Genomic DNA, 12,788 nt, shown 5'->3' on the forward strand with positions numbered 1-12,788 from the left:
ATGGTCATGTTTGTAAGAGTTACACATCAAAGTATTCAGGACATTATTTTGATAACATGATTTAAAATGGTTCAGGAAATAAAAGGAGGTTCTTCATACTATTCCTGTAATTTTTCAATAAGTTTGAAATACTTTTAAAATTAACATTATATTTAGAAAATATATGAAATAACAATTTCATATAAATTTCTCAATAGAGAAAATGGAATTTTACATATTGAAGAACTAGAAAAAAAGTAGATGAGTAATTTATTTTCAAAAAAGAATGCCTGAAATGGTTATTCACTCATAAAAATCAATGCCTGAATAGATTGATAATTAAAACCAATATGGGAAGTGTAAGTATACTTATTATACAAATTAAATAATTCTTGAAATTTATAGATAAATCTTGAAATCTGTAGAAAATACAGTACTGCTACCAATTAAAATAAATTATTTAACTCTTAATAATAAAGATGGACCAAGTGCCTTTTGGGATTTCGTAATAGTAATACTTTCAACCTACCAACTTTTGAGTGAATTCCAGGTTATAGCTATGAGAAAAGCAATTCATGTAAGAGGGCCACACGGTTGTTAGATTGTTTTGATTCTTGTATACACTTGATTTTAGTCCTAAATTAGATATATGGTTGTTAGTAAGACTTCTCCAGCTTGATTTACTCGTCTAACCTGTCTCAGGCAGTGACAGGCAGCTGTAAATTCAAATTATGTAGGTCACATTAGGAGCAGTGCAGCAGTTGCTCCATCTACCTATTTCTCATACCTGGTCATTGTCATTTGCTTTTTAATTATGCAGTTATTTTAAAGAAGGTCAAGAGAATGTGGCAAAGAGTTCACTTAAAGGTAGTTTCATATTAACATTCCAAAGCCCTTGTATGTCCTGATATTACACATAGTATTTGATGATTCACAATGTAGTAGCACCCATTCACTTATTTCCTCACCAAATCAGACAGTAAGCAAAACCTAATTCTCTCTCTTTTTCTGGCCTACTATTGCACTCCTAATCTTTGATACTGCTTTTTGACTAGCATAATATTCCTAATATGAATGTTTCAATAGATTCAGAATCTGTTAAATAGGGTTTCACCTGGGTTCTGGTTGCAATTTTCCATCATGCTTCTAGAGCTGTGATTTGTGAAATCTATCCGGTACCCCAAGCACAGCCTGCCCAAATCCTGTGATTCAGCACTTCTTCCTCGCTTTCCTATGTATAGACATAACTTCAGAGATATTATGGGTTCAGTTCCTGACTAGCACAATAAAATAAATACAGCAGTAAAGCAAGTCACGTAGATTTTTTGGCTTCCTAATACGTTCAAAAGTTATGTTTATACTATAGTATATTAAATATGCAATAGCATTATGTCTAAAACCATGAGGTACATGTCTTAATTTTGAAATACTTTATTGCTTAAAAACGTTAATTATCAGGCCGGGCGCGGTGGCTCAAGCCTGTAATCCCAGCACTTTGGGAGGCCGAGGCGGGTGGATCACAAGGTCAAGAGATCGAGACCATCCTGGTCAACACGGTGAAACCCCGTCTCTACTAAAAACACACAAAAAAGTTAGCTGGGCATGGTGGCGCGTGCCTGTAATCCCAGTTACTCAGGAGGCTGAGGCAGGAGAATTGCCTGAACCCAGGAGGCAGAGGTTGCGGTGAGCCGAGATTGCGCCGTTGCACTCCAACCTGGGTAACAAGAGCAAAACTCCAACTCAAAAAAAAAAAAAAAAGTTAATTATCTGAGACATCAGCAAACTCTAATCTTTTTGCTATAATAGTAGAAGGTCTTGCCTTCATGTTGGTGGCTGCTGACTGGTCAGGGTGGTGGTTGCAAAAGGGTAAGGTGGCTGTGGCAATTTCTTAAAAGAAGACAACAAGGTTTGCCACATTGATTGACTCTTCCTTTCACAAAAGATTTCTCCATAGTATGTGATGCTGTTTAACAGCATTTTAACCACAGTAGAATTTCTTTCAAGATTGGAGGCAATCCTCTCAAACTGTGCCCCTGCTTTAACAACTAAGTTTATGCAACATTTGAAATCCTTTGATGTCATTTCAGCAATGTTCACAGCAGCATCTTCACCAAGAGTAGATTCCATCTGAAGCATCTACTTTCTTTGCTCATCAGGAGCAGCTCCGCATCCACTCAAGTTTTATCATGAGATTGTAACCACTTAGTCACTTCTTCAAGATCTGTGTCTAATTCTGGTTCTTACTATTTCCAGCACATCTGCAGCTACGTCCCTTACTGAAGTCTTGAACCCCTCAATGTCATCCATAAGAATGGGAATCAACCTCTTCCAGATTCCTGTTAATGTTGATATTTTTACCTTCTCACAGGAATGATGATTTTGTTTTTTTGTTTTGTTTTGTCATATAGAATTGAAGAAAGTTAGGGCTTTGCCCTGAATTAGGGTGTGTGTGTGTGTGTGTGTGTGTGTAAATATTTATCACACTGTTTTGCAATCTTGTAACTGCTGCTGAGTTGTATGTTTCTTTCTTTGAAATTGATCTTCTCCCTGTCCACCCCTTAGGCTCCCCAGACAGAGTCTCGCTCTGTCCTGGAGGCTGGAGTGCAGTGGTATGATCTCGGCTCACTGCAACCTCTGCCTCCCAGGTTCAAGCAATTCTCCTGCCTCAGCCTTCTTTGCTGGGATTGCAGGTGCCTGCCACCACACCTGACTACTTTTTGTATTTTTAGTAGAAACAGGGTTTCGCCATGTTAGCCAAGGTGGTCTCAAACTCCTGACCTCAGGTGATCAGCCCTCCTCAGCCTCCCAAAGTGCTGAGGTTATAGATATCAGCCAACATGCCTGGCCTGAAATTGATCTTCTTGAGGGGAGATCACAGTGGGTATTTCAATTTCTAAAGGCATGGCCTGGAAGTATTGAGTAAATAAACATTATTGAATGGGTGGATGGTTGTAAAATACCCTTGTAGTTAGAATATTGGGGATTTCTGTTGTTGCTTTTTTTTTTTTTTTTGCAATATATATTCCTCCCACAAACATCCCTAATTAAGTTCAAAGCAGCTAACACTAAAGGAATGAATACAGAGTCGATAATTTAGATTCTACCTAGATCTTTATTTTAGAAGTTTTCTTTTTCTTTTTTTTTTTTTGTTTTTTTTTTCCCTGAAGTGTAGGATGACTTGTAGACTTTTCCGAAATGTCGAGTAATTAATAGACTTTTCAGAAAATACGTACGTATGTATTTGTTATTTCTCTAACTACCTTTCTGAGCTGCTAAGCACGTGGTCTGCCGGTAGCCATTTGCCGAATTGTATTTAGAGGAACATCTTTAGCATCATGCGATATTCCCACATAGCAAAACTGCACATGCGCCCTCTGTATCTAAAACGAAAGTTGAAATAAAATTAAATCAATTAATTTTGTAAAGGATACATCCTGTTCTAAACTAGACTGGGTTTTACTTCAATTACAGAGGTCAAATTTACCTATAGAATATACAAACATAGTGGGAAGTACTGAAATGAAAATGGCAGAACTCAGCAAGTTTATTTTCCTCAGACTGCATTGTGGCTGATGCTTCTACAGAGACAGATTTTACATTGTAGTATGGTCAGCTGTTTGATTTGATGATGTATGTAATTGATCATTTGAAGTGGAGTTTCTGTTAAGCCAGATGGAAGTGGAATCATCATTCTTATTTTTGGCATTACTTAAAGTTAATACCAACTGTGAGGTTCATAAAAACAATTTGTTCATTGTCTTCCGTACTTGATAATAAAAGCAGTATGCAGTATGTCAATACATTTACTTGTATGAGAAGTAGACCAAATGACTTTTATAGAAACTGACTACTTAGAAGAGCTTATTTGGGGAACTGAAAAGAAGAAAAATAAAATAGAAGATAGACATAGAAATGAATGAAAACTTAATATGAAATCAATTGAGAATTAGCTTTTTACTTTGATATTTCAGTAAAATTATTTCTGTTGAATGCTTATAAAAATATCATTCCTTTTGTTTATTGTTGTTTGCTAAACAGACTACTTCTACAGTGTCCAATCAAACCCCATCATAACAGGGCTTAGATAGGAATTCTTGTCCTTTTCAAATCAAGTACACGTACTCAATATCCTTTCCAGTAACTTTTTTGGTCTTTGTTTGTTTGTTTGTTTGTTTGTTTGAGACAGGTTCTTGCTCTGTCACCCAGGCTAGAGTGCAGTGGCATGATCATGACTCACGGCAGCCTCAATGTCCTGGGCTCAAGCAGTCCTGCCATCTCAGCCTCCCAAAGAGCTGGGACTACGGGTGCTTGTTACCACACCTGGCTTTGTCTTCTTCTTTTTAGTAGAGATGAGGTCTCACTGTTGCTTAGGCTGGTCTCAAACTCCTGGGCTCAAGTGATCCTCCTGCCTCTGCCTCCCAAGGTGCTGGGATTACAGGTGTGAGGCACTATGCCTGGCCTCCAGCAATTTTCAAAGTGAGAAAGAATTGTGAAAATGTGACTAAGTACATTAAATAATACCATATCTTTTCATGTTGATATATGTTTTCTTTTAAAAAGACATACAGCTAGGCATGATGGCTTGTGCCAGTAATCCCAGCTTGTGAGGCTGAGGTGAGAAAATCACTTGAGCCCAGGAATTCGAGGCTACAGCGCAGCAGTGAAGCATGATCACAACACTGCACTTCAGCCTGGGCAACAGAGTGAAAGCCCATCTCTCAACCAAAAACAAAACAAAAAAACAAAACACATTCTACTACCTGCAGTCCCATTCATAAAATTTCCAGAGGTCGCAGTCAGGGGCAAAACCAGGAAGAGAATCTAACTTCTTGTGTTCTGTTTTACCTCTTTTCTTAGGTAACTTTTTTTTTTTTCCTTTACCAATGAAAACCTGAGTAGAACAGGTGAGAAAGGAATTCAACTGGTAGGTAAACTAATGAAAATGTTGCTGTCTAGTGCTTTTGTTCATTATTTGCAAATCCAGTTAAGTTATGCTTTAAGGAATTGACAGATCTTTCAAAATGAAAGTGGTGTCATTGAGAAATGTACTTGCTCCAGTTTTAAAAAGTAAAAAATTATGTCATCTATAGTAACATTTGGTTTTATATGTGCCATTTGGATTTTTTTGCTACTACCTTTAGCAATATTTTAAAATGAATTTTTCTGGAAAATTGTTAGTGATATTTTCTTTCAGAATGGAGTAAGATTTCCATAAATATGTCAAGTTTATATTCATCATTTCATCACTACAAATTATAACCAAGTGAATAGATTTCTGTTTTATTCCATGCAAAGAAAATTCACGTATGGGAAATAAAGTTAATCTCACTTTTAGATCAGGCAAAGTTCCCATGTGTAAATTGGTTCATTTTATACGACAGCATGTAGCATTTCCAGCTGCTTTCTCCCCAAACAAAACATTTGCTCACAATAGCAGCTGCCTCTATGTCTTGTTTTTAAACCATTTGCAAGGAATCAAATTGGGAACAAAGTGTCCATAATAAGAAAGCTCTAGGTATGGAACATGTAAACTATGAAACATCAGAATAAAATAAAAAGGAAGTCAATTCACAGCAATTTTTGTTTCTGGTTTTTGTTTATTTTGCTCCAAATCTTTGTTTCATACAGCCCCAAGAAACAAAATTTACAATTAACACCAATATAATGCAGTCCAGAAATTTATAAATAATTGTTCTTTATGGAGTAGATACTTTTAAAATTCTATGTCAGAAGTGCATATTACAGTGCAGAGTTTATGAAGTCAGATGAAATATTTTGGGAAAATAGAATGTAGAGGATGAATTTCTCATCTAATAGTAAGTTATTATTCTAAGCCATTATCTATGTCATGCTTATGAAGCTCCATTAATAAAAATGTCTTACATATGACCTTATATTTTAGACAGCATTTGACTTAGATAAAAGGCACATCACACTGAATTGGTGTAAACAACTATTTTAGAATACATGTTATAAACAATGTTTGCCAAAGACATGCTACTCCTATTTATACATTTTTAAGTGTACAGTTTTTCAATATTAGCAAATTTTGTGCTGTTTGAAAGCTATATATTTTTTAATATTAATGTTATATTTTTATAAAGAGCTAATGTCTCTTTGAAGTATCATCAAACGGAGAAAAGTGTAAATGTAAGTTAGGTCAGACTAACACATTTTACTTAATTGAAGCATTAAAAGATGTGTGTTTGAAAGATCTCCATCTCCACATGTTCTGCAAACAAAAACTAGACAAACAATGCAATAAAACATCATGCAATTTCATAGAAATAGGAATAAGCAATTACTTAAAAATTTTACCATCTGTTCTCATTGAAGCAGCAAGACAGTCATCTCCCCATGTTACAAACCATGATAATTAGAAAGTAACAATGAGAAATGCTCGCATCATTTTCTCCCTTTCTTATTTGTTGCGGGGGTCCTTAATGAAAATTTGAGCATACAAACAAAGGAGAAGAGAGGATATTGCGCACTTCCCCCCACCTCCTAATTGAGTGCTTATATTCAGTAATAGCTTTTTGCTGCCCTGGGCAGCATGACACTACCTCATTTGGCCACGCACAGCTATTATTCTAGGAGGCAGCTAGTGAAGTGCCCCAGTCCATCTGCTTGCTTTTTTCATGGGCTAGTGCTTTCCTTGATGTTGACAGCTGTCTTAATGTTCCTGGGCCACCTGCCACACAGTAAATACTGTGCTCCAAGATATATACAGAAGTTTATCCCCCAGTGGCCTTCTCAGAACAAAAAGCTTAACATTACTAAACTACTCTTGCAGTTTAAATGCTTCAAGGATCAACACTTTTATTCTATTCTCATACCTGTGGGAATGGTGCTTATGTTGTGGGAATGGCAATTCAGTTACAGTGTGATGAACTTCAGGATTTCTCATGTATCACACAAGTTATTGAATTATAGTTTTATACTACAAGTTATCATACAAGTATTAATTATACAAGTATTATAAAGTTATTGAAAATTTCGATTATATTGAAAACAACTTGTATTATAATACTTGTTTTATAACTTGCATAATACTATAATTATAGTATTTGCATATAATAATATATGGAAAGTATTATAGGTGGAAATCAGGAGATAAAAGGAGGCAGAGAAGAAGAGAGCATATTGCCAGTCATCTCCTCTAGTGAGCTTTCCAGGAACCCTTCAGACTAAGCTGAGGATCCATCTTACATTTCTCATGTTACCATATTTGCTCATCTTGCCTAATTAAACTTAGTCCTTGATGTCAAGCATTTGGTCTTATCTATCACTATATCTCTAAGAATGAGCATGTATCTGACACATAGTGTGCACCAGAGGATAGATCCAGATTTTGTGGGATTTGAAGTTTTTACAATTTGGAGTGTCCTCTTTAAAGAAAAAGGATTTTAAAATAAGCAAATTAGATACAAAGATGAAGATGATATTGAATGAAAACATAAACCACACAAAATACCAATTTTAAAAGGTTGACTAGAAAAACAATGTAGTTTTCTTACTATATGCCTTGCACAACTCTATATCACTTTTTTCCAATATTTTTGGTAGTGCATTCTTCAATAGCCTTTCATATGACAATAATTTAATAACATTATTTTCTATAATAATGAAAAGATAATGCAATACTTCCTCTAGTTCTGTTGCTCTTATTTATTGATAGAAGGGCTGTATAAACATGCAACACTACAACACACACACACACACACACACACACAACTTGTGGTACTGCTACAGGTTTGTATTCTAAAATCAAGAATTCTGATAAATTCAATTTTACGTAGCTTATAGCAAAAATAAAAAAATATGTGTTTACAGTTATAAAAATTATTTTGGCAGGCTGAGGCAGGTGGATCACCTAAGGTCAGGAATTCAAGACCAGCCTGACCAATATCGTGAAACTCTATCTTTACTAAAAATACAAGAATTAGCCAGGAGTGGAAGCGGGTGCCTGTAGTACCAACTACTCGAGAGGCTAAGACAGGAGAATTGCTTGAACCGAGGAAGTGGAAGTTGCAGTGAGCCAATATGGCACCTCTGTATTCCAGCCTGGGCGACAGATCGAGACTCTATGTCAAAAAAAAAAAAAAAAAGTTTTATATACTATATTATAGAATATATTATTACTATGACAGAAATTATATCAATTGGAGGTAATTCTTCCTGTTGAAACTTTGTCTTCTGATGACCGGAATAATTTTCCGCACGCCATCTAATGCTGCTGTATCTTTCACATCTTATCTCACTTCTATTACCCATATATTTTTAGTGTCGGAGACCATAGAATGTATGTCCTCTGGCTCTGCATCTTGGGTATAATACTTAATGAGCTGCACTACGGACAAATTGGAATTTAAGAAATAACTATATTTTGGAGAGGCTGAAAACCACATAAATATGTCCCACTAAGTCCAAAGTAAATATATTCCCAACTGAAATTCCCCAGCAGATTCCCAGATGCTCTGGACAACTCTTTTTTTTTTTTTTTTTTGCGACGGAGTTTCGCTCTTGTTACCCAGGCTGGAGTGCAATGGCGCGATCTCGGCTCACCGCAACCTCCGCCTCCTGGGTTCAGGCAATTCTCCTGTCTCAGCCTCCTGAGTAGCTGGGATTACAGGCACGCGCCACCATGCCCAGCTAATTTTTTGTATTTTTAGTAGAGACGGGGTTTCACCATGTTGGCCAGGATGGTCTCGATCTCTTGACCTCGTGATCCACCCGCCTCGGCCTCCCAAAGTGCTGGGATTACAGGCTTGAGCCACCGCGCCCGGCTCGAGAACTCTTAAGTGGAAAAGAAAATCTAAGTGGAAAAATCTAAATGGAAAGAGATTGTGGTCTTTACTTAATCACATTAAAATGTATACTTTTGTAGAACATATAGAAAACTAAGTACTCAGAAAGCAAGTGAAGGAAAATTCAGTGGCCATTGTTTTATGGCTTTAAGCTATTTTTTCATAGGTGCAGTTTGCCTTAGTCTAGGCATGGTACTATTTGTATTTAACATTCATTTAAGTGCTTTGTTCTGCCATCAAGTGGAGATCAGAGTATTGTTAGATATATTATTAGTTAAAACCATAATTCATTAATTAAATCCTACTGACTTCCACCCATTTTTGTCCCAAGAAAAACTTCCTGAACGATGTATCTTCTGGGTAGGTACTGGGGCCTGAATTGATCACAGTACAAGTGGATGACAAATATGACAGTCATTTAATAATACTATGGAAAGACAAACTATCATTTGGGCCCTCTAGCTAGAAGAAAGAGTTTTCTTTATTATTCTCTTTGGGCTTTTTGGTGAGTCTTCAATGGAGATTCTCTCCTAAAACAATAAAGCTAGATCTAGGAACTTTACTTGTCTTATTCTCGTGTATTATCTTAGTCTTTTTTCTATTTTCTCAGACTAGAGTCACAGAGAAGTAGGAACCCAATGAGTAAAAAAGGATTCATCTTGAGGGATATAGTCTTAGGTGAACCTGATTGACGGAAACCGGGCTTACTGAACTTGAATGGGTTAAATCCTGCCAGAACAAATGAGAGTGAGTGCCTGGGTTCTGCTGCAGTCAGTAGGAGCCGGAGGGCTTCTGGGACGCAGCCCGAGGTGGCAGGGAGGCTCAGTAGCCTCCACCAGGTGTGGGAAGAACTGGAGGCTTATAGATAGGCAACCTACTCCTGTGCAACCTTCTCCAGCAGCCAGAGGGGAGAATACTCCAAGGAGGTTCCCTCTCCTGTAGACATTTCACTTTTATCTCACGTACTTGTACACATTTATTTATTTATTTATTTATTTTTTTTGAGACGGAGTTTCGCTCTTGTTACCCAGGCTGGCGTGCAATGGCGCGATCTCGGCTCACCGCAACCTCCGCCTCCTGGGTTCAGGCAATTCTCCTGCCTCAGCCTCCCGAGTAGCTGGGATTACAGGCACGCGCCACCACGCCCAGCTAGTTTTTTGTATTTTTAGTAGAGACGGGGTTTCACCATGTTGACCAGGATGGTCTCGATCTCTCGACCTTGTGATCCACCCGCCTCGGCCTCCCAAAGTGCTGGGATTACAGGCGTGAGCCACCGCGCCCGGCCACTTGTACACATTTATGAATGAACAAACGCCGTGTCACTTCCTTGACGTCCACCCCGGGGCAGCTCGCCTTCAAACCAAATCAGAACGCCTGGGGCGGCGGGGCCTCTCGGGGTCCGCTGTACCAGCTTCCAGGGCACCGAACACTAAGAAAACTCCACACTATTGTACTTAGACTTAACAAGTCTTCAGGAGCCTTTGGTTTCCAGATTTCAGTGGCGTCTGGGTAACGACGGCAAAATACGTTTCAGCACCGGCCAGCTTGAACCACGCGTCTTCATCGGCGCCGTTCTTGAGAGTCCGCAGGGAAGCACGCGGCGCGGCGCCGAGGTCCGGAGCGCCGAAGTCCCGCCGAGGAAAGGCCGCGGGAGGCGCCGGGCTGGTGACCGCGGCGGGAGCGGCCTTCCCTCCCGGCCGGGGCTGCCCCCGCGGTGGCGGCCGCTCCGCTCCCCGGCAGTCCGCGGCGCCCCGGCTCCGCCGTCTGCCAAGCGTTTTCACAGAGTTCAGTTCGCGTCAACCTCCTCCAAAGTCTGAAAGCCGTTTCTGTGCTCTGACTGCAGGATGGAGGGCTCAGCGGGAACAGAAGGTGGCTGAAGGCAAAGCCCAGCGGGCTGCAGCCTCCACTCGCTCCGGCCGGAAGCCGAGCTGAGCGCGGCGCGCACAGCGACTCCCCTCGGCGCGCAGGCCGGCGCCTTCGGGGGACCCCTCGCGCCCCGGAGGAGGCGGCCGCGCCCGGCTCAGGGCGGCGCCGCGGCCTCTGGCTCCTCCCGGGGGCGGGGCGGGGGCGGGGCCTCGGCCTCTGGCTCCTCCCGGGGGCGGGGCGGCGCGGGGCGGGCGCGGGCGGGAGGAGGGGCAGCCGCGGCGGCGCGAGGAGCTGCCGCGCCGGGAGCGCTTGGCGCCCGCGCTTCCCCGGCCCGGGAGGGACTGAGCCGCGCTGGCAGCTCCCGCCGAGTCGCTCTGCCCTCGCCGCGCCGCGCGGCGCCCGGCCGGGCCCCAGGCCCCGGGCCCCACCGACGCCGCTCCCCGCAGACGGCCCCGGGCCAGCGCCCCCTCGGGAAATGTCCGGCGGCCGGAGGAGGGGCGGCGCCCCCTGGCACAGCTTCTCCCGGTTCTTCGCTCCGCGGAGCCCTTCCCGGGACAAGGAAGAGGAAGAGGAGGAGAGGCCGGGGGCCGGCCAGCCTCCCGCTCCGGGCCGGCCGGCTGCCAGGTGGGAGTCGCGGAGGGGTGGGGGGCCCGGCGGGGCTGCCGTTCGCTCGCCGCTTTCTGTTCTCCTTCCTCCGTTGCTGAAGTTCCCTCCTCCTCGCCCCGTTCCCGCGCCGCGTCGCTCGCCCCGGCCCCGCAGGTGAAGTCGGGGTGAAGTTCCTGCTCGCGCCGCGCTCTTCCTTTCGCACCTTCCCCTCCCCGGCCGCGGCGGGCTCCGGTTCCACACGCGCTCCGCGCTCCCCGAGCTCCGTGGCGAAGGCGACTCCCGGCGTCCCGCCGCGGGCACGGGCAGCACCTGGAGCAGCGGGGCCGGCCGCCGGGGACGGGGGCGCGAGCGCAGCGCCGCTGCCGCGCGGGGAGGTGGGGCAGGGTGCAAAAGGCAAAGCTCTGGGGCGCCCCCCCCCCCAGCTGGTATTTTACCATCTTACTTCATTTTCTCAAAACGATGTTTAAAAGGAATTGTGAGAATGAGTTCCCAGGACTTTCACCCCCGTGGACTGGACGTGTAGATGACGCCACGCTGCTTCATCTCTCGCCTGTCCTGGAAACATCTGCCTCAAGTTCCCAAACAGACTAGAACTCAGGTTGGAAAGCTGTCTTGGTTTCGGTCATCAAAGGGTGCCCTTTCTCTGTAATATGTTTATCTTTCCTTCACTTTCCTAGCTTCGAAAATCAAACATATTTGGACATGCCTCCTTTAAATGTCTATTTCTAAGTCTTTTCATCCCCCGTGAAGGAAAAAGAGCGGTTAAGTGAAATGCGGCTCGCTTTCTTACACTTATGAGAGGCTTACATTATCTCCTCCCTCAGATTGCAGTAGAATGACCATTGTCATTGGAAGGGCACACCAAAAGCCACGTTTACTTCGGACTCAAGAGTTCCTGGTGGGCTGAAAAAAAAAAAAAAAAAAAATGGATAGGAAACAACTGAGAGTGAGCCAGTTCCATTAGTATTCAGATTTTGTGATGTGATTTTAGTTGTGTGTTCCTCAATTTCCCCGCTTGTGAAACATTTTCATTATGACCTTCTGTTAATAACACACCACGTGTTTCCAAGAAATCTCCTATGATAATTGAATGGTTATTCTGTTGGGATGTTTCAGCTATTATTGCTCTGACTGTTGAGAGTTTAAAATTCAAAGTTACACTGTAGTTAAAAATAGTTTTGAAGTCTGACAGATCTCATCCAGGGTGTCAGCTAGTTCTGCTGGTGTGGGCAGACAGCCTGTGGTGCCTGCCACCACCGTAACAACACTAACAGTCTTGCATAATATGAACGCAGTTTGCAAGGAAATCCCAAGAAGGCAGCAGAGTTGGGAACTTGAAAGTCAGTGTCAGAGAGGAGTGAGCAGGTCAGTTTCAGGGTCATGTCATTAATGGCCTGAAATCCTGCTTGCTTCTCTGCCCTATTTTGGCTTTTTAAGGCACTTCGAATTTCTTTTAGGCACTTCTAACGTCTTAATTTCTTTAAGGCACTTCTAATTTTAAGACAGTTCTAATTCTTTACTGACCACTCC

At 42.2% G+C, this 12,788-nt stretch overlaps 1 protein-coding gene across 2 annotated transcripts in view; it reads left to right on the forward strand.

The window, feature by feature from the left end:
* The first annotated feature begins 10,944 nt into the window (after positions 1-10,944).
* CRYBG3 (crystallin beta-gamma domain containing 3) overlaps positions 10,945-12,788 on the forward strand; it is a 134,769-nt gene continuing 132,925 nt past the window's right edge. The window contains exon 1 of one of the 2 annotated variants that reach the window (XM_039480486.2): positions 10,945-11,276. In XM_039480486.2, coding sequence (XP_039336420.2) covers positions 11,128-11,276 — 149 coding nt within the window. In that variant the 5' untranslated portion in view covers positions 10,945-11,127. The remainder of the gene's footprint in view (positions 11,277-12,788) is intronic. The other variant, XM_074389183.1, reaches the window with a different exon arrangement.

This window comes from Saimiri boliviensis, chromosome 18, assembly GCF_048565385.1.
Source record: "Saimiri boliviensis isolate mSaiBol1 chromosome 18, mSaiBol1.pri, whole genome shotgun sequence".
Lineage (NCBI taxonomy): Eukaryota > Metazoa > Chordata > Mammalia > Primates > Cebidae > Saimiri > Saimiri boliviensis.